At 43.9% G+C, this 23904-nt stretch overlaps 2 protein-coding genes across 2 annotated transcripts in view; both read right to left on the reverse strand.

Moving 5' to 3' along the window:
* Window positions 1-21: 21 nt before the first annotated feature.
* On the reverse strand, window positions 22-15082 carry ints3 (integrator complex subunit 3). Its single transcript, XM_028966073.1, has 29 exons — window positions 14729-15082; window positions 13457-13540; window positions 13215-13298; window positions 12871-12984; window positions 12693-12777; window positions 12519-12585; window positions 11284-11425; window positions 10968-11097; window positions 10539-10636; window positions 9848-10039; window positions 9063-9150; window positions 8880-8959; window positions 8710-8801; window positions 7949-8055; window positions 7735-7854; window positions 6495-6624; window positions 6360-6414; window positions 5795-5898; window positions 5313-5477; window positions 4259-4412; window positions 4073-4141; window positions 3273-3348; window positions 3070-3183; window positions 2944-2992; window positions 2690-2857; window positions 2083-2183; window positions 1521-1593; window positions 1174-1327; window positions 22-1005 (listed from the first exon to the last, which is right to left on the reverse strand). Exons 1-29 carry the CDS (start codon window positions 14810-14812, stop codon window positions 928-930), a joined length of 3057 nt encoding a protein of 1018 aa, XP_028821906.1. The 5' UTR covers window positions 14813-15082; the 3' UTR covers window positions 22-927.
* Window positions 15083-15834: 752 nt separating this feature from the next.
* Window positions 15835-23904, reverse strand: part of npr1a (natriuretic peptide receptor 1a) — a 44942-nt gene continuing 36872 nt past the window's right edge. The window contains exons 13-22 of the mRNA XM_028966072.1: window positions 23535-23606; window positions 22694-22853; window positions 22449-22604; window positions 19284-19452; window positions 19028-19174; window positions 18679-18802; window positions 18124-18192; window positions 17661-17835; window positions 17478-17576; window positions 15835-17387 (exon numbers count right to left, since the gene is read on the reverse strand). Coding sequence (XP_028821905.1) covers window positions 17236-17387; window positions 17478-17576; window positions 17661-17835; window positions 18124-18192; window positions 18679-18802; window positions 19028-19174; window positions 19284-19452; window positions 22449-22604; window positions 22694-22853; window positions 23535-23606 — 1323 coding nt within the window. The 3' untranslated portion in view covers window positions 15835-17235. The remainder of the gene's footprint in view (window positions 17388-17477; window positions 17577-17660; window positions 17836-18123; window positions 18193-18678; window positions 18803-19027; window positions 19175-19283; window positions 19453-22448; window positions 22605-22693; window positions 22854-23534; window positions 23607-23904) is intronic.

Below are 23904 nucleotides of genomic sequence, written 5' to 3' on the forward strand. Positions count from 1 at the left end.
AAAACGTGGCTAGTCTGCAAATTATTTTTTAGCCCTTTTTTTATTAATATCATCATTTGACATAGTTATGATCTTTTTATGAAAATATGTCAGTAGAAAGAACCTTTTCTTTTAAAAAGTCTGTCAACGTGTCTCGTCCGCCGTTTCTACAGTCCCACCTTTACAGCCATGTGCAGCTCACACATCTGTGGTAAAAAATTCACCGAACGAGGAGCGTGTTCCTCTGCGAAATCCTCGGCTCCACGACCGGCAGCCAATTAGGTATAAGGTATAAAGGAGTGGGGTGGGTGGGTGTGTCAAATGTCTTTCTGGTGTCCATGACCATCCTGTATTGAGACATTTCTTCACGGTAAGGCTGGAAGTTCGAAATGTAGGATTTGTCTCCTTACATTTAACAATATTAAAAAATAAATCAAAAAGCACTACATTTTGCGGACTCCTTGTGACACTGAGGGCGCGGAATTCCTGCTTTGCAATTCATTTGCTTCTCGGAAAGTAACATTTTCTAACTAGTACAAAATATGTGCTGCAATGCTTCCGGCTGTCCACACGGGGCGACAGGGCAGGCTCCCTTTTGCAGTCATGTGATCCATTTGCTAACCATGTCTGTCCTGGTCCACGTCAGTCCGTCTGTCAGTCTTATCCAAGAGGAGTTTGGAGGTTCTCCAAAGCCTGTCCTGCCGTCGTGCCCGCTCCCTGGCTGAGGGATGAAGAAAAGAGTGGAAAAAGTGGGGCCAGAGAAGAGGGGAGGCGCCGCGTGTCTCTCTGGCTCGAGTCAACAGCGTCGGAGTCCATAAGAAAGTCCGTCCTCCCCACTCTCTGACGGGCGTGTCCAGGCAGGGTCTCATACGTGGCTGGAGCACATAGGGCAGTGGTCCAGTCCCCAGTGATGTCACGCTAGCGGACGGGGTTTCAGGTGGCAGGTGCTCAGTCACTGTCTGAGCCCACAGCAGACGATCCTTTCCTCTTCCTCTTGGGGGCTTTCGGTTTGGAGTCTTCTTCTTCCTGGATTTGGAGAGAAATAAAAATGGCCTTTCAACGCTTATCTAATAACATGCTGACCAAAAAAAAAAAAAAAAAAAAAAGCTTTGTATTTGGTGATTAAGCAGCTCGTTTTTTATCTTTCTAAATTCGGGCCAATATGATAATCTTAAAGAACAGAAAAAGCCTTACCGAGGCACTGCTGGATGCACTCTCCTCCTCATTACTGGCGGGCGGGGCTGCCCCTTTACGCGACCGGGGGGAGGTCGCTGGAGCCTTGCGTCTTGACTTTGGTGGTTTGGTGGAGTCTTCATACTCCTCAGCCAATGCGAAGAGATCACTGAATCTGTAATAGTTCGAAAATCATGGAGCAATAAGAGCTAAGACTAACCAGAATGTGAGCTTTTGAGAACCGCAGAAGGAAAAGTTCCCCAGTACACCGGTAACTGGGTTTAGGGCCAGAAATTCTGGCGTACCTAATAAATAGTCTGAGCAGCGCAGATATGTAATGAAGTAACTTTGATTTAGATTGAGCTCACCTCATCTTGTGGGCTTCATCACAGCTGGCCTGGACGTGCTGCAGGGCCTGGAGGATGGGCGTCTGGGTGAAGACTGTAACACCCATAAACAAAGTATGGTAATTAATGTGTATGTACAATGGTCTAATATTCAACGCCTAAACTAAATTTCAGCAGTGAAAAATACAGGTACACACCGCTCACTGCACTTATTTAATAATTGTCAAGGCAAATGGTAAAATTTTTACATTTACATATCTGTAAACTATTGTTTATATTTTCTCCTGTATGATTCTGTGCTTTCCATTCTTATTTAATATTATACCGTCTGTGAAAAGACTATCAGTAAACTTTTCACTACGTGTTGTATGTGTATGACTAAGCATGTGATAAATAAATGTAGGAACACCCCCTCCACACATTGGTCTAATATTTTAAATAGAACATATTAGTCATTTTAGTAATTTAAATAACACACATTTCCTATGATTCCATAAGGAAGAACAGAATGATTTATATTATGTGTACACTAAACTGTAATGACAATTCAAGTAAGGAATAAATGAAGCACGTGGAAACCTACAGTTGTTCTTAGTGTTGGTGAGGTTGAGTCTCAGGTTGTCCAGGTGCTCCAGCATCTGTTCCAGGGTCAGCTGGGCCAGTTTACTGCTGGAGCTCCGCAGACTAAAAAAGAACCAGCAACATGTAAGCAATAAGCCTTGGTTTTCATGAAAAATCCTGATCATTTGTCCTTTATTGGCCTCTATAGCAAAATGTACAATTCAAATCTAGACCCTGATCGGGTCAAACCATGTGCCTATTCCCCATAAGGGGCAGTGGGGGCCTAGCGGTTGAGGAAGCAGCCCCGTAATCAGAAGGCCCACTGCTCACCAAGGGTGATGGTTAAAAGCAGAGGACACATTTTGTTGTGTCACAGTGTGCTGTGCTGCAGTGTATCACAATGACAATCACTTCACTTTCACAGGATATCTTCAATTGTGGAAATCCAGTCTTTCTAATATCTATAATCCCCTCTACTTCCTGCAAAATGGCTACCACTGCAGAATGAACAGCCTTAATACCACTTGGGGATGTCAAACATGTCTCATAGTTTTTAAAGAATATTACACTTCTTGCTGTAAACACCATTACAAGGACAACGTTTGGACATTTGACCCAGGGAAAGGCACCTCTGTCGCTTTCGGGGCATGTTGTTGTTTTTGATGAGCAGCGCCTTGATGTGTTCCCCCAGCAGATCGTCGTGTTTGGCCGCCCAGTGGCGCAAGATGCTGGTGGTGAACTGGTCCTCCGTGTGGCACGGCCGACTGAGCACCATCTTCACCATCTCCTCTGTGGGCCTTAAGGCGAGAACGGAAAATTAAACCTTTCACAGTCATGTAATTAGAAACCGCGTTCCAAGACGTTCCTCGCAGGCGCTACTCACTTCTCCTTGCGTAGCTGCAGCAGTAAGCAAGAGAGAGCCTCAGGGTGCTCTGCGGAGAAAAAGAAAGGTCACGAGAGCACAGTGCAACACCTTCGGGACGAATGAACATGACGCGCGGTTCCTCACCCTTGTATTTGAGATGCTGCAGGATGGGGATGATGGTCTCCAGAGGAATACTGTGGGCCAAGAAGAGCTGCCACGTGCTGTACTGTTCAAACGTCTCCCAGTCCAGGGACTGGACTGCAGGACAGAGAGGAAGCAACAAAGTTAAATCCCACAAGCACTGAGACATTTCTAACCCCATGGGGGTTTGAACAAGGGTCACTTACTAAGGATGTTGAGAACGGAGTCTTTACGAAACATGACAAGGTTTCCCATCATGACGTGGCACATCAGCTCCTGGAGCTGAGAATTGGAAAAGAAAGAATCTTTACACAGACTGACCGGGTGGATGAAGGAAAAAAACTCCGGCTCATAGTCCTACCAATTATGATACTTTTTTTACACGATTGTCACAAGGCACATTTCTGTAGTCCACAGTATACACCTCAGTAGCGGGTTCAAACCGGCAACCTTCCGATTATGGTGTCGCTTTCTTAACCGCTAGGCCACCGCTGCCCCAATCGACTTACTGCCAGATCAAATTACAGTAGTGACAGGGACAGTCCTCCTGGAGACACTCAGCACTCAGGGACACAATGGTAGTAAGTGGGGTTTGAACCAGGGGCTTTGTAGTCATCTTCACAGGCCAGTATCTAACCCACTAGGCTGCTACTACCCACCTACCCATTGAGAAGGATGAAATAAATAGTAGTCTGATGACATCTAGACAATGATACACTACTTCTCTCTTCTTGTGTACTTGGCCTGAGTTAAACATAATATTCCAATCAAATGTGAAGTTCATGCGTGTCCTGTCTAGCACGTAGCTCCGCATGAAGTGGAGAGGCTGCAGCATATGGCAGACCGGCAGGAGGAGATATATAGTGCCATGATAGATGTTGTGCATGGGCCTGGTTTTATAATGTCAGGTCAAGTATGGCCGCTCCTCTGATCCAAAAAGCCCATCACAGCCATTTTAAACGTCTCTCTGCCTACAAATATGGTGCAGCTGCACTCGAGCAGATACCTGCGTGGAATCGATGACCGCCACGATCATGTTGAGGAGTTCTCCACTGCGCAGAGTCTCATCAGGAAACTAGAAGGGGGAAGAGAGGAACGAGGCCTGCGGTTAAAGCCGTGAAAAGTGTGGGTGATGACGCAAGTCGTGATGGGGAGGCGTGAACTCGTTCGTGACGGGTGTGGTGTTCCTCACCTCTGTGTAGATGGATGGAGTGAGGTAGCAGAGCAGACGCACATCGTCCTCCTGACAGGCCTTCATGTCCATCATGAGGCAGGTGTGGAGGTCGCCCAGCGCCGTCGCCTGAGCAAACGACTCGTACAGACTCATCTTCCCCGCTGCCGCTTTGCTGAACACCACACACACACACACACACACACACACACACACACACACACACACACACACATATATATAAAAACGAAAAAAAGAAGTCAAACCACTGACAGTAAACCTCACACTGTGGGTTTGGCGCCAGTAAGAACTGTACAGTAACCACGGTGGGGTACATCTTCCATGCCTTATATAAAATCTAACACATTGGGGACATGTGTCTGTCTGTTTTGGTAGTGGATGTTGTCCCGATATGGTTATGACTCCTGTTCCTGTCCATGTGGACGAGCAAAACGAGGACAATGAAGGAGGAAGGGAGGAGGCTGGACCTTGTTAAAACGAGCCCCTGCATGCACCACCATCCCACAGAGACCAGACATCACGCTAATCTGTATACATGGTTGCAAGCCTACTCACATTTTATTAAAATGTCTACTTTACCGTGAATTAATTAACCACTTGAGATGCACCTACTACTGTCATTTGTTGTACACGACAGTAAAGCCTGATATAACATTGATACTACCCTATTACTTACATAGCACTGCAAAAAACAACTATTGCAGCTATATAAATGGCCAAATTGTTAACAGCCAGGTTTTAATGACTTCAGTGCTTAAACTATATATATATTTTAAACTGGGAGACTTTACTCAGTGGGGAACGTCCAACCACAACTTCAAGAGTGGGTCATATATTTGCACATCAAAGTCATAAATTAAAAACCCTGACAAACTTGACCAGCTCTCAGCGTCTGACTGGACACTGATATGGATGATTAACAAATTAGTTATATGCAATAGAAACCTGGAAGTGGAAAAGCACTTTGCAAGGTCGTTTAGCAACACTGATGTTAACGTTCCCACACAGATTACAAAGCACTGTTCCTGTGGCTGATAAACCACAGCGCCCCCACCTGGCCTTCAGGTAGTACAGCAGGTGGTATCCGATCTTGGGCTGCTTCTGGTAAAGCTCTGCCAGCATGTCCAGCAGCACAGAGAAGCCGCTGTTGTCCTCCTGCATCTGACACAGGTTCCTGAAGACCAGGCACACTGGTTTACAGACGGACTCCTCCAGGGACCTGTGGACACAGACGGCAACACATATATATGTAAATACTGGCTGTCTTCAAGGGCCAGTCTGAAGCAGAATAAAAAAAAAAAAAAAAAAAAAAAAAGATTTAAAATAAGACTGTCCAGTCCTTTTTACAGATGGTCCTGGATTAAAAAAAATTGTTCTAAAAATGATTCTAAAAACCGACAATAAATGTAAATCTTTCCCCATTAAAAGTGTGATGTGCAGCAGTTTAATGACAAATTTAGGTTTATAAAAAAAAAAAAAAAAAAAAAAAGACCTTTCATATATTCTGCACATCAAGAACACACGGCGCACACTCACTCTTCAGTGATCTCCTCAGGGAGGACGTCTCCCCTGAAGTGGCTCTTGAACAGTTCAGCCAGACAGGAGGCGAGTGCGGACATCTGCTCCGAGTCAAAGTCCTCCTGAGGGACAGAGGCAGATGGGGAAGCGGAGTAAAAAAGCGGACATTCAAGTGTAATAAAACTGTAACAGCCCATTAGACACAGATCTACTGGCTGCTGCCACATGTGGAGATTTATTACAATCCAATTGAATTCATTCCTATGGAAGACTGGGTTTACATCACACACACACACACACACACACACACACACACACACACACACACACACACACACACACACACACACACACACACACACACAGCCTGCTGCTCTCTGATAAAGACCCTCATTTCCACAGACAAGCAGCCCAATTAAAATGCTTTGTACAAGGCTGTTTTCCAGTGTGACACATGCTCACTCACTGCAATAGGGTAAGAGTTAACATGATTATTAGACGCTAATGTTCTGTTGAACAGATCATTTCACACATCACCAGAACACTTCAACCTTGTTTATTTAGCATGAGGCTGAACGCTCACCTCTAAGATCAGGTCCACAATCTCCTGCATCACCTCACACTGGGTCTCTGTGTCGCTGAGACGAGAGGAAAAAGAACAAGTGAAGAACTGACCGGAAGTCCATCTGAAGTCGTTTTGGATGTAAAAACAGCTCACCTGAGTTTCTGCAGCTGTAACACTTTCTCCTTTAACGTCTCGTCCAACTGGTCTATGTAAGGCATGATGTCAGCAGGCTCATCAATGTACGTCTCTTTGATCGGGTGGAACCTAAATTCCCTCTTTTTGCCTTGAAGCACAAAATATTTTTCCATCTTAAATCAAGTTTTAAAATCTGACATAACAGTTAATTGACACCTAGAAATGTCATTTAACTGCCTTATCTTGCATGGAATAAATAAACATTTAAATTTCCCATTTTAGGCTGATAAATAAAGAGTGGTAATTGTTTTTCATTATATAAATGCCCTGTTTAATACAGCATGCATTTGTAATAGCCTTTGGAGTGCTAAAAGTGCAAAAACAAGATATTAAAATAGTCATACATAAGGATTTTTTTAATGTAAATAAATTTCAATTGGGTTAATCAATAATTACTTCAATCCCATCGAAATAAGGACGGAAAGAACACTGATCCATAATAAAGTAATAAATAAAGTGAAGTGATTGTCACATGTGATACACAGCAGCACAGCACACGATGCACACAGTGAAATTTGCCCTCTGCATTTAACCCATCACCCTGAGTGAGCAGTGGGCAGCCATGACAGGCGCCCGGGGAGCAGTGTGTGGGGACGGTGCTTTTGCTCAGTGGCACCTCAGTGGCACCTTGGCGGATCGGGATTCGAAACGACAACCTTCTGATTACAGGGCCACTTCCTTAACCGCTAGGACACCACTGCCCCTGATCCAGCCTGATCTTGTACAGACAACTGGTTTGGTCTGAAACTGTGTCTTTTCAAACATGGCACTACCATTCATGGATAGTTTTCCAGCAGAGCTGGTAAGAGAGAATTCTCATTTAATTGTAGGTTAAATGTTCTAATTATTAATTAATTTTGCCATTTGTAGCACTGTCATATGATATTGAAACTATGGAATCTATGTAACCCTAGTAAAATGATGAAAGAATGGCAAAACAAAAAAGAATAATCTCCTCTAAAATGTCCTTCAATTTATTTTGAATTTATGGTACAAGTGGAAAAAAACATGAGGTGTGTCCAGATATTTTCTTCCACACTGAGCAATATTGTTTCATGCCAACAGTAAGTCACTAAGTGTTCCGTTTCACCGGGAACCTGCTGTGGATGGTTCCAGTCTCCATGCAGTAGTAAATTATTGGGTAAATTTACACAGTGACATAATGACTCATTTATAAACGACTCCACTCGACACTCACCCTTATTGTTAACCTCCTCTTCATCATCACTGAACGTGGCATCTGTGTTGTCATAGCAACCGTCTTCCTTGTCCAGCACGTGATTGTCCATCTCTAGAGGAACGGACTCCTCCATTTTCACTGGTGAAACACGAGACGCCCACGAGAAATACTTCACAACGAAACAGTACCACTACAATACAGGTTAACCACACGGATCACATGAAACACGCACCTTCGGTAGGGTGTGATGGGGAGCTGCAGAACTCTGGGAAACGTTCTCTCAGCATGGAGCGCAGCTCCCTGTCCAGCTTGGGGTTATCAAACAGAGGAGCAAGGTGACTGGGGAGAGAGCGTGAGGGGGAAGAACATTGTCATCATGCATTATGTGTAGAAAACGGACTCAGACATATTGAGGTTCATGTTTATGGAGTTTAGGATTCAGCAATCAGAATGTTGTAGCAAACAGAGAAACTGGATTAAAAAAAAAAAAAAAAAAGAAGTGCGCTCAGTGTACGAATTTGATATTTAGGGAATAATTGCTTGTTGAGAAAAGGTATTTCGGAGTTCAGGACTCAATCAAGTATGTTGACTACTAACTAACTGCTAACGTTTCTGTGAGTGCACAGAAACAATCACTTATCTGGCAACACAGGTTATGCCAATAAAGTATTGACAAGCACAGGTTCACGGTCCATAATGAGGAAGTACGACTAGCGAGAGCAGTCAATGATCGCCACAGGCGACCCCCCATTTTAAACTTCCTTTATAAAAATATAATTAAAGAGTTCATTAAGGTGACAGAAACAACAACCCAACAAAAAGCAATGATCAATGTGCAACGTCTATTATAGGGCTTTAAAAACAAGCTTCTTAAGCAGAACCTCAAATGTACAGTGTCCAGCATAATAATAATAATAATAGTAATAAATAACGTGTTACACATATAGAGACTTTAGTGTTCACAGAGTCAGTCTAGGTGTGAAAGACACTCACGCCAGCACCCTCTTCTCCATTATGAAGTTGAGCGAGTTGAATACACCCTGTCGCACCTGAACCTCCAGAGGAGGGTAGAAATGGGGTATGATCTACGACAGAAGAGTCACGAGACAGTGGTCAAAATCGGCAGCCAGGATTCCGGAACAGGCGACAAGAGCAACCCTCACCCGGCACATGAAGTCGAGCAACGTGGCCGTGATGGCAGGATGGGGCTTCATAGAGTGGTGCATCACCAAGATGGCTGGCTCTGAAGAAACAAGTAGTGAGATGGACAATCCCAAAGCACACATAAGAAAAAAAGGATCATGAATGCAAATTCAAAACAGATGTTAGTCCGGTTCTTCTCTTACCAATATTCATAATGCTGTCTTTCTCCGGGTTGAAGAACAGCCAGTCGTAAAAGAGCGCAAGTTTAGCATTGGAGGCAGCAACGTTGGACTGGAGAGAGAAACGCAAGTAAACGACGGGTAAACTGAAAGATCAACATCCCAACAGTGACTTTGCTTACATGACCACCAACTAGACTGCTGCAAGATGATTTGAATTTTGACCCAGAAACAAAACCTCCAACGTCTTCTTCTGGACATACGGTGACTATTATTAGAATCTAATAAATGTCTTGGTTTTTTTTTGTCAGAGTTGCCTCTTGTTTCTTTCATGGCTGCTCTACACAGTACAGTCATCATCAAACCTGGTTTTATGTGATGCTTGTTAACATGGGTGAAAGAAAAGCAACCAGCATGTGAACTCCTTATATGTAAATATAACCTCAATATTTTTCTACAGTGTAGATATATTCCATATAAAAAAAAAAAAAAAAAACAGTCAAGACTTGTTAGGAAGTGTATGTATGTGCCAGGAAGCAAGTAAAAACACAAACTTGAAAGTGAAGTGATTGTCACTGCAGCACAGCACAGCACACAGTGGCACCTGATTGGCACCTTGGCGATTCGAACCGGCAACCTTCCGATTACGGGTCCGTTTCCTTGCCCGCCAGGCTACCACTGCCCCAATATATTGCTCTGGGTACAGTTTGTTTGATAAGAACACATTGGGGTATTTGCATCCATGTAATCTGATGTTCTAATGGAATGGAATTTGTCGTTACAGCATAACTACGCGTGGTGGGACGTACCGTGCAGGTGGTGAGCAGCCAACCAATGATGGCCCAGCGTGGCAGGATGTCTGAGCTCAGAACCTCATTGGAGGGATGAACCACCCCACAGATGTAGCGAATGAGGTCGCAGCGCAGGGACTGGCTCTCTGCCGTGGACAGGTACTGTCTCTGGAACCAGTCCTGGTAGCGTTTCTGCTGGCCGAATCTCACCTGAGGAGGGGACGGAGGCTCAGTAAGGGCATAAAGATGTTGTTAGGATATATCCATTATCTTAACCAAGTACAACATGAAATGAAATGCACCATGAATGGTCCATGAAAATTGGGTTTAATTATCCTTGAAAAAAATTGGAAAATTTTAAAGTGACATTTTGACTGCATGGGAATTGTGAGTTAACCATGGAAATCTAATTGAACACGGAAAATTTCTGGTTTTGTACTTTTGAGATTCATAATGCCGTTTACAATTTATAAATAGAATGTTATTGAGCGGAATCCGTAAAAAAATCTCCTCACACTATGGGGTTTTCGACCTGAAAAAGACAAGCACCACAGTAGGAAGAGAGATGGAGTATCAACAAGCCAAAAGGATGAGTTCAGTCATCAGGTCTGGGGTTTTGGGCAATTTTAGCAGAAAATCTTCTCATCAATAAACATCTCATCTGGATATAATATTTGAACAGGCTGCAGATCAGCCCGTCTGAATTTACCCGGGAGGTCATGAAGAGCAGCTTGGTCTCCATGTCCGGCGTGAGACGACAGGCCAGAAATTTACGTGAAGTGCGTGAGGTCAACAGCTGTAACAAACCTACAGAGACGGACAGAGGCAAGATCAGAGTGGTCCGTCTAACAAAGTTATGCAGAGACAAGTGTGCACATGGGCGGGTGCACAGGGATGCAGACACACACACACACACACACACACACACACACACACACACACACACACTTGCTCTCTTCGCTATCAGCTGCTATCAGTCACACACAAGTAACTACTATCTCTTCCCAGCCGCTCACAAACACATGACTGTCTCTCTCGCCATCTCTCATTCACAATAGCCATTTACACAGGGCGCAAAAACACACACACACACACACACACACACACACACACACACACACACATATACACCACTCACCAGTGAACTGGGGGCTGAGGGTCTGTGGGTTGTGCAGCAGGTCTCTCCACAGCTGCTCCAGCTCAGGGATCCGAGCCACGTTCTGCAGCAGGCGCACCAGGTCCCTCCCGATGATGAAGCAATCCATAAACTACACACACACACACACACACACACACACACACACACAATTACTACACTTATAAGAGCTATTGCGTGGATAAATGATTATTCATTCAGTAACTTTCATTAATGGTTCATTAAAACTATAACATAAACGCAGAATAGAATGTTTGGTTTATTTGAAGAATTGACCCGAGTCCCTCTGCCCTCTCACCCGCTCTCGCAGCAGTCCGATGCAGAAGTCCACCTCTTTCTGCCTCAGCGGCAGCAGGTTGGGCGTGCCGTGGTCCACGATGAGCCGCAGGTACGTGTACACCGACATGGCCACCAGCAACGCACTCTTCAGCACCCACTCTCTGCAGACATTTCAACACAAACACTAAAAAAGCTGAAATGACACATTTATAGTAATGAAGAGAACAAATTATATTACAAATGATGACCAGCAAGGATAAACAGCAATAAACTCAGTAGTATTACTAAAACTATTAATATTTACCGCACTTTTTTGTTATATAGCCATACACACCAAAAGGCCTCCTGTGAGGAATTTAAAACCACAAAGTACAAGCCATTTGGGGGTGGGGGGGCATGTATAACCTCACACCGCCGCCATTCACTACACGTCTTCACCCACATTGTGCGGACTCTCGTGAAACGAGATTTTCAAGATCTATGGTTACATGACGTGTCTACGTCTAATTTCCACTTGCTTTTGGCAAACCGCTGCCAACAGATCAGAATGGTTTTATTATCAACGTTCACATCAGTTCAACATCAGTCTGTTTAAAGCATCCCAGATCAGACAGGGTGAGCAGCTCACAATGTTTCTGAAACGTGGAGCTGAGGGTTCCGTTCAAACTGCGTGAGTAGAAACGGCACCTATATCCGGATATCACATTTTTTAGTTTTTTTTTTCTTTTACAAAAGCATTGGGGTATTCAATCAAAATCTTCCTATTGAGCAGAGGTGCAGTTTTATAATGATGATTCCAATATTGCCAGTTTTCACCCCTGCCACTAAACACGCCACACGTACACGCTCGCAACCTTTCTGCAGGAAGCATATACACAAAATCTATTTATTTGATTTTAATCTCAGCCAGCATTTGACCGTAGACACATGGCTGAGCTGAAACAAAATTAAGTATTTACACAAAATGCTTCTCATAAAACCAATTCATGTTGGGTTCAGCGCACTGCTTTTTTATCACAACTTTGGACTGAAAACGTTAGAGAAAGGCGTGTGCACAAAATAAAGCTTTGCTTGAAATTCTAAACCAGAATAGATTTCCCTTTCTACAATACTGCTTATATCCATTACAGAGCAGATGGTGACCAAACCTTATTTTTAGTTGCAGTCAGAGGAAAAAAACACTAACTCCAGTTACATCAGATGACTTCAAAGGATGCCATTTATGAATATTGTATTTTAAAATTCACCACCTACCTCTGTTCAACCAGGATTTCTAGCACATTCTCAGCCAGCCACAGGTTCTTAGATGAAATGTCTCCTCCTGCGACACACACACATGCGTAGATTAGCCAACCATGGTGCACACACACACACACACACACACACACACACTGACTTTGAAGCCAAATGCGATGGGTGAAAACTGACCAGCGATCTGTTTCATCAGAGTCATGAGGACCCCGTCCACTCCGATGACTCCACTCTTCACCAGCTCCCTCACCAACCACACCAACTGCAAACATGGAGTTCAGTTACACCAGTTAACTCACAATTACCAACACAACTGCACGAGGAAACCCAGCCTCGGGCAGACATGGAACCCAACCTGTGTGCGACACACATCCTGGAGCTTGAGGAACTTCTCCATGAGGATCTGGTTTATTTTCATCAGGACCACATTCATCCCGTCCCGGTTGACCAGCGTCAGGTCTCTGTAACACTGGAGACGTGCGACAAAAAGTACAATCAGCTGCAAACAACGAATAATCTGACTTCATGAACCATCAGAAGATGCTCATTATTTTCTGGAAAATTATCTTTATTACAAAAGAAAAAACTTAAGTTAATATGTGGTCAAAATTAGTAATTTGTGCAAAAAGGTGTTTGCTTTATATGTAATATGAACCTCTGCATTGTTGTGTGTGCGTGTGTGTGTGTAGGATATCTTACTCGCTGCGCCTGCGGTGGCTCTGTGAGCAGGATAGTAAACAAACCCAGACACACTTCCTCATGCTGCTGTGGACCCTTACACACCTACAAAAAAAAAAAACAAAAAAAAAACGTTATTTCCTTTATCGCCGTGCCGACACCAAGCAAGTCAGACGTTAAATATCCACGTTTTATATTTACAGTTCATATCATGAGGTAACTGGGAGCATTCAAAGTTCATTCTTAGGGTGCAAAAGACTCACGTGGGCAGTGAGGGCGTCGTTGGCTTCGCGCTCTGACAGGCCGTTACTGATGGAAGAAACAATCCCGGCACATCTCTCCAAACGCTGAAACACAAACACCACTGATAAGTTACAGGCATATTTCACCTACTCGCAGAAGAAGAAAGTGAACTGATTGTCATTGTGAAACACTGCAGCACAGCACACGGTGACGCCACGAAATAGGTCCTCTGCTTTTAACCATCACCCTTGGTGAGCAGTGGGCAGCCATGACAGGCACCCGGTGGAGCAGTGGGTGGGGACGGTGCTTCGACCAAGGGGACATCAGTGATCAGGATTCGAACTGACAACCTTCTGATTATGGGGCCACTTCAGTCTAACCAGCAATCAGCGTTATTAACACTGTATAAACACTAACAAATACATAACTACTACTGATTCCTGTTTATGTTTCACATTGTTTAGGGTTTCTTTTTGGTATTATTTAGTGCAATTCTTCTATATGCATTAGCATCCCCAGAACACTGTTAAACTCAACAACAACACACTTCCAGCCTTATGCACCTGATTTTTGCACATCTTGCACATGTTTGTCTTGTGTGTCCTGTTTTAAATATCCAACTTCTCCACTTACCAGCATCCTACATGATGTCCAGTTATGTCCTGTTCAACCTATTTATCATACAGAATACTTCTACTTTTCTCCTATAGAGAAATTATGTACAGTATTTAAGTTTTATTTTTGTTAAATTAGTTTAGTTCAGTGTGTATATACATTTTTCTTTAATGTTAGCACTATGGAATGGTCTGTATGAAACACTATTTCAATACACAGTGTACTGTGTATACTGTTGTACTGACAACAAACCAATCTTGAATCTGAAATGTGAATGTTGGCCCGTGGAGAACAGATGCAAAACAGCCAATTTGGCAGATTCACCCACATTTACATACAACGTCTGTTAATGTACATCCTACGTCTAATAAGAATTAAAATAAATAAAGGCGGTTTAAAAAGCAGACCGTTGCATTTTAGACACGGTACGTACTGCATTATACCAGATGTGCACCAGAATTATACCATTACACCAGAAGGCTCAGGATCGGAGATGTAAATAGTTGTGCTCCGCATGACAGCTGCACAACAATAAAACGTAATGGAGACATAGCGACTTCATTATAAAGTTGTTATTACATTCCACGCAGGAGCAGCCACTCGCGGAGCCCCTGGCCGGGAAATTACACGACTGTTCACTTTCTCCACGTTCCTCCCACCCGGCGGCGGAGCCCTACCTCCTCCAGCTCGTCTTTGGCGTCCAGGGTCGTGGACACCACCAGGCGACCCTGCGGCTTCCCCTTTGCCGGAGAGGGCTCCATCGCCTCCCGCCTCGTTTTCGCCCGACCGCGGCGGACCTCGGGGGTGGCGGCGGGGCTCTTGGGGGCGCCTGTCAGTGTCTCGGCTGCTTGTGGGGTTGCTGGCGCGCCGGGCGAGGAAGCTCCGGCGCCCACGGCGTGTTTACAACTCGCTCTCGCCGCCGCCGCCGCGACCAACTCCGGTGTTTTCGCCAGAGTCCGACTACAACCGTTCAACTTCCGCGAGTCACGGCGGCCTACCGGAAGGGCTCGCTTCGGCGGAGGGGAGGCGCGCCCACGTGACTCATTTATACAAATCAGAGGCTTCCGTGTTGATTGACGTCGCCCTCGGCCAATAGCAGGCGAGACGGGCGCCGCTGGCGCAATAAAAGCCGGCGACCAACAAAAAGAAGCGAAGCTAATTGGTAAGAGCCATTGTTGCGCTGGGCCGGTTTGCTCTTGCACCCGCGCTGCAAAAGCCTCAACGTCCCGTGAACTAAATCACGTCCGGGAGCAGGAACTGTTGCCGCCGCGCCATCCGGATGCGGCTTCGTCCGAGCCAACGCGCCGCTGTTTTGTGAGCGACTTAAATCGCGACCAAGCGATTACTACGTCGCCGTCCAAATGCGGTGACGCTGGCGGAGTCGCGTCTACGCGAAACGTCCTGTTATTACACCCCGATGCATGTCTACAGTACGCCCCATTCATTCCAGAATGAACGCTGGCTCGTGGTTTATTGCCAACTTGCGCGCACCACATTGTTTATGGTCTGTATGTTATATGCGGTTGTAAATATGATCTCAATTCTGTCCGTTTTTGGCATTTTCTTTTTATTGCTTTGTATTTTTTTACGACCGGAGCCCAGAAATCAGCTCATTTCGATTTCATTTTTATTGGAAAAGCCCTGAAGCCCTTTCCTGTGCTATAAATAAGCAAACACCAGGCGTACGTGTTCAGGCAGAGTGTGATTGCAAACAGATTACTGCTTTTTTATTATTTGGTGATAGTTTTACTGTGCCCCATGACGCCAAATGTAAACACCATCACTTTAACAGAATACAGTTCGACACCCAACATCCCCTTACACGTGACAGTAAAAAGAAAATTAACTTTTCAAATTAAATTATATGGCGAAGGACGAATTGTGGGGTTCAGCGGAAAGTGTCTTCTCACCAGCACCTTGGCAATCGAGTTCATGAAGTCCTTTAACTTTACACTCGTACGAATAACCCTAGGTATTTAATAATTCCGTTAAGATGGGCTAAGAAATAACTAGGTAAACATGTATTTATCCTGTTGACCAGGCTTCAGATCGATCTGACCTGTGCTGTGCAGAACCTCGCCCAAACAGGAGGTGGCGCCCATCATCCACATTACTGGACGGAAGGGAAGGACGTGGGCGTCCAGGGGAGCACTATTAAAGTTATGATTTATGCAATATAATTAATGCGACAGAAAGACACAGTGGTCAACACCAAAGTAGGTACCATAGAGCACTCACAATAAAAGTATTGATGTCCTAATATTAAAGCTGATGGTGGATAGGACGTGTTACTGAAGGTTAACTGGTAATGGTGTAGATTACAATGTCATGTTGCCCTGGATGACGTTCCCCAGGAACCCATCTTTCCCGGTGCTTAAGATTACTGCTGGCAAAATAAAGAAAAGGAAATGCTCTCTGGTGCTACGTTTTTAGCACATACAGATTTATTGTCATTTCCCCTTGGCACCTCGCCCTCAGAAGGCTTACATTTTCAAACGGTTTCCTTTTGTTTCTGCACGTGTCTTTAGAGGAATGCGGAAGATACTTTAATGACAGGAAAGGCTTTAAAGGTCGGATCAAAGTCAAGCAAGCACTTCAATAAAATGAATGTTTCGTATGCACATTATAAATCACATAGATCACCATTGCATACATAAATTATGAGGGGGTACCACTTAACTCCCCTCCCATTTAATACCTAAAGAAAACACTGACGGTTGTCCAGTGCCTGTGATTGGACAACAACACACCACAAAAGAACACTCATAACTCCCAGAGGTCAACGCTTTACACTATTTTCACATAGATTGTCAGCTATAAAGACAATTATATCTCCAGTCCTCTGGATGAATGTTTTTGTCCCAAGTTGCATTTGGGTCAGATGGGCTAAACCAAGTCCACCATTTGGCTGGACAAAGATTTACGTGTCCCCACATCCTTTGAGAACACAGTACAGTTTGAAGGAAAGGCATCAATCACGTGGATGGACACAAGATGAGACAGAGCCATGAAATCCATCTTCTGGATTCTTCCTTGTCTTCATCAGTCTGTTGTGTAATGTTTGAAGGACACCTACCCCCTAGGAATTGCTGCTCATGTATATTCTTGTTTAGTGGCCATAATTGTTTACTGAACATCTGAGGTTCTCTTCATAGATTCATCTCTTCATCTTGCTGTGCTGGTCTTAGGCAGGGTTGGAGGTGCTCTCTCCCAGAAGCCAGTAGGTTCGCATTCTGCCTTTGCCCTTCATCTCCACATCTCCCCTGAGCTCCAGCTGGAAGCAGTTGAACTCCTCCAGAACGGCACACGTCGCCTCGGACACATGGATTTTTAAAGCTGAGACGGGAGAGAAGAGATCAGTGACAATCAACCGTAGCTGAAATGTAGAGAGACGTTATGCCGGTGCACCAGACACTGGACGTTCACCTTCTCCGTTGGATTCCATGCGAGAGGCTGTGTTGACTGTGTCTCCAAACAAACAATACCTCGGCATCTTGAGTCCAACAACTCCAGCGCACACAGGGCCTAAGTTCACATGACACATAAAAGCCCTTAACATCATGTGATTGACCCCCCTTGACCTTTAGAGTGCTGGTCTGTCGACCTCACCGGTGTGAATGCCGATACGCAGCAGCAGCTGCTGGTTGGGCCGATGACGTATTCTGAAGGAGTACACAGCGGCCAGCAGGGCCAGAGACATGCGTGCGATTTCACGGGCGTGCAGCTTCCCATTGGGCACCGGAAGCCCAGACACCACCATGTACGCATCACCGATAGTCTCCACCTGGGGGCGACACACACAAGGCACACATACATTTACATTTACAGCATTTATCAGACGCCCTTATCCAGAGCGACTTACAATCAGTAGTTACAGGGACAGTCCCCCCCTGGAGCAACTTAGGGTTAAGTGTCTTGCTCAGGGACACAGTGGTAGTAAGTGGGATTTGAACCCGGGTCTTCTGGTTCATAGGCGAGTGTGTTACCCACTAGGCTACTACCACATACAATCTCACTGCGACCGAGGCGGTGCACTTGGGGTTAAAAAGCTTTCATGCTGCAACTCCCTCACCTTGTAAACGTCAAAGTTGTCGATGATGGCATCAAAACACGTGTAGAGGTCGTTCAGAAATGTCACCACCTGGAGGAAATAAAAGAGTCACACAGAAAAGCTGCAATGAAGCCATTCCTCTGGGATCGCGATGGAGATCTGCCACATGATGGCAGTGAACAGATTTGCTGAAACCTTGATCATTACGAGATACAAGATCATTTAAATGTCCATTGGGGTTCGAAGCAGTCATGTGCTGTGGCTGCCAAGAGCAATATTTTTATCAGTGTCCTTTCTTTAACACGATAAATTCGGTTAGGAATGGGAAACATATCGGCTCACACTGTCTTTAGCACCAGGCTGTCGGGCAGTCAGACTGTGATATACATTGTTTAATCTTCCTAAAAAGCTTCTTTGAAGGCATTTCAGTCTGATCATGATCTTGCGAGAATTCTCTCCAGCCGTTGACCTGCCCTCTGTACTTCAGACCCACGTTCCAGTCATGGAATAACCACCTACAAGCTAACCATTAAATCCTCCGAAATGTCTCAGTGATGCGACTTGCCAGACCCTGACCTGCATGGGGGTGCTCTCCGCAGACAGGGCAGTGAAGCCGACGATGTCACTGAAGTAGATGGTGACCGAGTCAAAGGCCTCAGCCTGAACCGTCTCTCCCCTCTTCAGCTGCTCTGCCACAGAGCTGAAAAGGAGACAGTTACTCAAAGTAGTCATGACAGAGGATCTGTCAACATTCTCATTCAAAATGGGAAAAATATAACATAAACATTGGTTTCAAAGAAAAAAAAAATGAAGTTACTTTATACAATATTTATATATATATATATTGATGGACAGACAGATCATTTTAATGAAGTCAACACAAAGCCATAATGAAATCCAGTCAGAGGATGAAGAGGAAACTCACTGGGGCAGGATCTGGTACAGCAGGGCTTCAGCTTTGCGCTTCTCCTCGTGATAGGCCTGTGTGCGCTCCTCCACAAGCTCCTCCAGGTTATTGGCATACTGCTCCATGCGCGAGAGCAGGTTATCCAGAATGTTGGAGCCATAACCTCTGCACACAGCAATTTTAATACATTTTTCATGCTTTATGTTCTGAAATCATTCTGATTCTGTAAATGATTACTTGTGTTTTGACAAATGTTGATGGACTTAAACTGGACCTGTTGTTCTTGTGCAGAAGTACTTTGATCTGGTGGAAGTCGGGTCTCTCATTGATGTCCTCAGACCAGCAGCGCTGCATTAGAAGGCCCAGCTCCTCGCTGTGACTCTGGGAGCACAGCATTGGGCGCAAGTACGGCCACTGACCCAAAGCCACACGTTCAACAATCTCTGAGAGTGTGAAGGATCAAAATTAACCCTCAAAGTCAACATTCAAAGCCCAGTCATACACTTTCTGGATCTGTATCAGAATGCATGTACATTTTAATCTACTGGCTTCAGCCACCCACATTTCTTAAAAAATGGCTGGGAAAACGACCCAATAGGTACAATGACTTATTGCAGCGATTTATGTGCTTTCAAGGTGCTTTCAGGTCAACATTTGGTATTGCATGGTTGATGAGATCCCCAAACCCTCACTACCAGCCTCCACCTCAAGTTCAAGTTCAATCTGAGCTTTGTTGTCATCTCAGCTACATACATGTAAGCCAGTACATGGTGAAACAAAACAATGTTTCTCCGGAACCTGGTGCTACATGGAGCATTTAAACAATGTTACATAACGTGCACGTGTGACAGTGCAAACAGGGGACACAGGCAGCACAGGAGTAACAAGATTAACATCAAACAAAACATGTAGGCAACAAAGAAGACTGACAGTGCTAACAACCAATGGAATTAGTAATTAAGGTGCATAGTAATTAATGTACAAATGCTGCTGTTGTAATGTGCAAATGCTGATGTAATAGAAATGTAATAGAGATATGTTGCGCCATATAAATCCTTAGACACATAGATGGATGTAGACACTCACTGTTCTTCTCTGACCTAGTCTGTCATTTTGATCTATTCTGAGCTAACATACAGTACAGGCCAAAAGTTTGGACGCACCTTCTCATTCAATGTGTTTTCTTTATTTTCATGACCATTTACATTGGTAGATTCTCACTGAAGGCATCAAAACTATGAATGAACACATGTGGAGTTATGTACTTAACAAAAAGTGGAGACCTGACCTCCACAGTCACTGGACCTGAACCCAATCCAGATGGTTTGGGGTGAGCTGGACCACAGAGTGAAGGCAAAGGGGCCAACCATTTCAGGTGACGACCTCTTGAAGCTCATCAAGAGAATGCCAAGAGTGTGCAAAGCAGTAATCAGAGCAAATGGCGGCTATTTAGAAGAAACTAGAATATAAAACATGTTTTCAGTTATTTCACCTTTTTTATGTTAAGTACATAACTCCACATGTGTTCATTCATAGTTTTGATGCCTTCAGTGAGAATCTACCAATGTAAATGGTCATAAAAAAAAGAAAACAATTTGAATGCGAAGGTGTGTCTAAACTTTTGGCCTGTAATGTAAGTTAGTTGCCAAGTTCTTGGGTAATTTGGCAAATATGTGGTCCCTTAAGAAGGTATTTTTGAAAGAATAATGAAAATGAAAATAAAGAATGATGAAAATGTGATGGGTGACTCTGCAACTGTAATAGGGCTGGGAATCATTCAAGATGTTTCGATATTGATACCAGAATGATACCCTTTCCTTTCAATACCATCAAAACAACATTACATGGCAAAACATTTATGTTTTGCTCTATGGGGCATTCAAAACTGTTTAATGACAAAAACATTTGACTAGTTTTGGGTATTTTTCAATGTATTGTTGCAAAATGTGTTAATATTTTCAGTTATTTACTGGATACTACAGCAAGCAACATTCCTCAGTACATAGTGTGTGATGTGGACTAAGGGGCATTGACTCCTCTAAAAGTGTTAATAAAAGCGTCTTGTGCAGCTTAATATGCAAACTAAACAGTTCATATTTTGTGTCCTTCCTGCCTCTATGACATGACTTAATGTTTGTATGATGTTATTTTATACTGCCAATCACCTTGGATCTCTACACGTGATGCTGACATTTTGTTTGTGTATCGAAAGATAACACATATCATTTAGGGCAGTACCCAGCCCTAGTACCTTGTGTTAAAAAAAGTGTTGGAAAATTGACAAGAGGACCCTTGTTTTGTCTAATGCTGCACTCACACCACCCCTCACATCGCTCCTAGCGTCTGGCAGGTTCCGCAGCATCAGAACTGTAACTCCCAGACACTGCAAGAGCTTCTTTCCCCAAGTTAAACCCAACAATCAATACACTTCCAGCCTTATGTACCTCCTAACATCCTGTCCATTTTGCACGTTTGTCTTGTCTTGTGTGTCTTGTTTGAAATATCCCTATATACCAGTCCATTGCAAAAAGCCCAGTCACTTTACAAGCTTTACAGCTTTACAATCTTACATGATCTTGTCCTGTTTGTCCTTGTTCAGTGTACAGAAAATTTTGCAGTTTTCTTATTATAGTCTGTACAGTATTTAAGTTAGTTTTAGTTTAAAAGAAACAGTATTTCAATACACAGTATACTGTGTACACTGTTGTACTGACAATTAATCTCAATCTCAACGTTCAATCTTGAATCACAAATTGTTCCTGATTACTCAAGAGAAATAGAGACATGCCTCTGACAATTCAAAGCTCCATTCAAAGATGCTGAAAATCCTTGGTTCATATTTTTCTTCACTTTAATGACGGGGCAACAATTAAACCATAAATAAAGCCCAGAGACAGCAAGGTCAGCTCAGAGATGACTCTGCTACCTCATTAAAAGCTCAACAGAAACAGCCAGACGTTCATCAAAGGATTCCTGTCCTCTCTTCCTCTTTCCTCCAGCCTTTCATCTATTCATTCATTATGTATTTTAATCTCCCAGAATCCATGCATCTCTCATATGGTTCTGGGTTCATGTCGCTTCCTCTCTTGCACAACCTACATGTCTCTGTCTCTCATCTCCCAGCACTACCACGTCTGTACGAGTGGTTTTTAATTTGTGGAGAGAGTCAATTCAACACTAAACAGGAGGACTGGAATGTAAATAAGGAAAACTGAAAAGGGCAGGGCCATTAAAACACACCTGACACAGAGTGGGGAGAAAGTGGTGGGAGGGAGAGGAAAGTGAACAAGGGAAGGAAAACGTGAAGAGGAAATGGAAAGGCAGCAGAGAGAGAGGTGAGGGCACACCATGTCCTGTCTGTAATTGGTCAGATGGGGTCAGTTCTCATTTGTTTGGACAGGCTTAACGACAGACACTTCCTGTCTCTCTGACCTCTGACCTTTTGGGCTGAGTGGTGGGCCCTCTAGGTAAAATACTCCTTTGAGCAGGGCTAGCTCCTGTAGGATAAGGCCAAAACTGAAGACATCTCCTTTCTGGGTCCCGCAGGGTGGGGGACACTCAGCGCGTAAAAGCTCTGGAGCCGTCCACAGTCTCCCTGCAGACAGTGGGTAAGAGAGGGAAGCAGTTGTCATTGTCAGCTGTAAGTGTGAGTAAGAATGTGTCCAGCTGCCCTCCTCCACTCACGGGCGTAGTAGGCATGTGTGTCCTCGAGGCCATTGTTGTTGCGGAAGCTGGCCAGGCCATAGTCAGTGATCTTCAGCACGAAGCGACTGTCCACCACACAGTTGGACGAAGTTAAGTGGCCATGAGATCCAATCACACTGTTGTGCAAGAAGGCCATACCCTGTACAATTTAATTTAGATTTAAATCAAGTCTGATTTTGTTTAAAGGAGAATACAACAATACATACAAATGTTGTTTTTTAATGCAAGAGGTTTGTGTCATTTGCCCTGATGAGCAAGAACATGCATTTTAATTGAAAAGATTTTTCTCACAAGAGGTGTCATTTTGAGACACAATTTGCACTGATTGTACAAAATTGCAATGTTCACAGGCACTGGCTGCATTTGCATAAATTGTTGCACAATCCCAAAATCCTGGCAAGCCTGTATATAGCTTTCCACAAAGTTGAGATAAAAATAAATATACAATCACTGTTAATAAACAAAACATGAACAAATGAATAGCGTGTTTTGCAATAAGTTTCATTATGATAAAAGACTAATCGCGATTAATCACAAAAACTGTGTAAATGTGTTACGCGTCATCTGAGCCGGCACTGATTCACTGCTGCCTGAATGTTTATGAAAGGATTGTCTCCGGCTAGGAATTTTCGCTGCGTCATAGGTCAGACCCACACAGGAAATCAACAAAATGCAGCTGCATTAATTGCGCTAATTCATTTCAATGCGTTAAATATTTACAGACTAAATCATTTTGTTAGCCCTAAAAATACAACAAAAGTAGAACACAAGCATGTCGAAAAGCAGAATGCCATGTCTTGTTGCTGCGAGCAAATGTCACCTTAACAATGTCGCTGATGAGGGAGTATCTGAACATCCAGTCTAGAGTGATACTTTCGCTCTCCATGAGGTCCTGTTTGAGAATAAACATACGAACGCACACAGACAGCGGCGCGGCATGAGCTAGCAAATACACTTCAGCAATCAGTCCAGTTTTGTTCAGTCAGGGTGTTCCAAATAAAAGAGCAAAAAAGAGCTGCACAATGACAAGAAAGATTTAAAAAAAAAAAAAATAGGGGTTGTTTCCATTAAAATTTTAGGACTCTTTTCCAGACCACTATGTGTTGATTACAAATCAAATTTATATATGAAATATTTAAATATTTCACAATAATCTGTGATTTTGTTAAAAGTTATATGCATTCTGCAGC

Source organism: Denticeps clupeoides, unplaced genomic scaffold (assembly GCF_900700375.1).
Source record: "Denticeps clupeoides unplaced genomic scaffold, fDenClu1.1, whole genome shotgun sequence".
Taxonomy (NCBI): domain Eukaryota; kingdom Metazoa; phylum Chordata; class Actinopteri; order Clupeiformes; family Denticipitidae; genus Denticeps; species Denticeps clupeoides.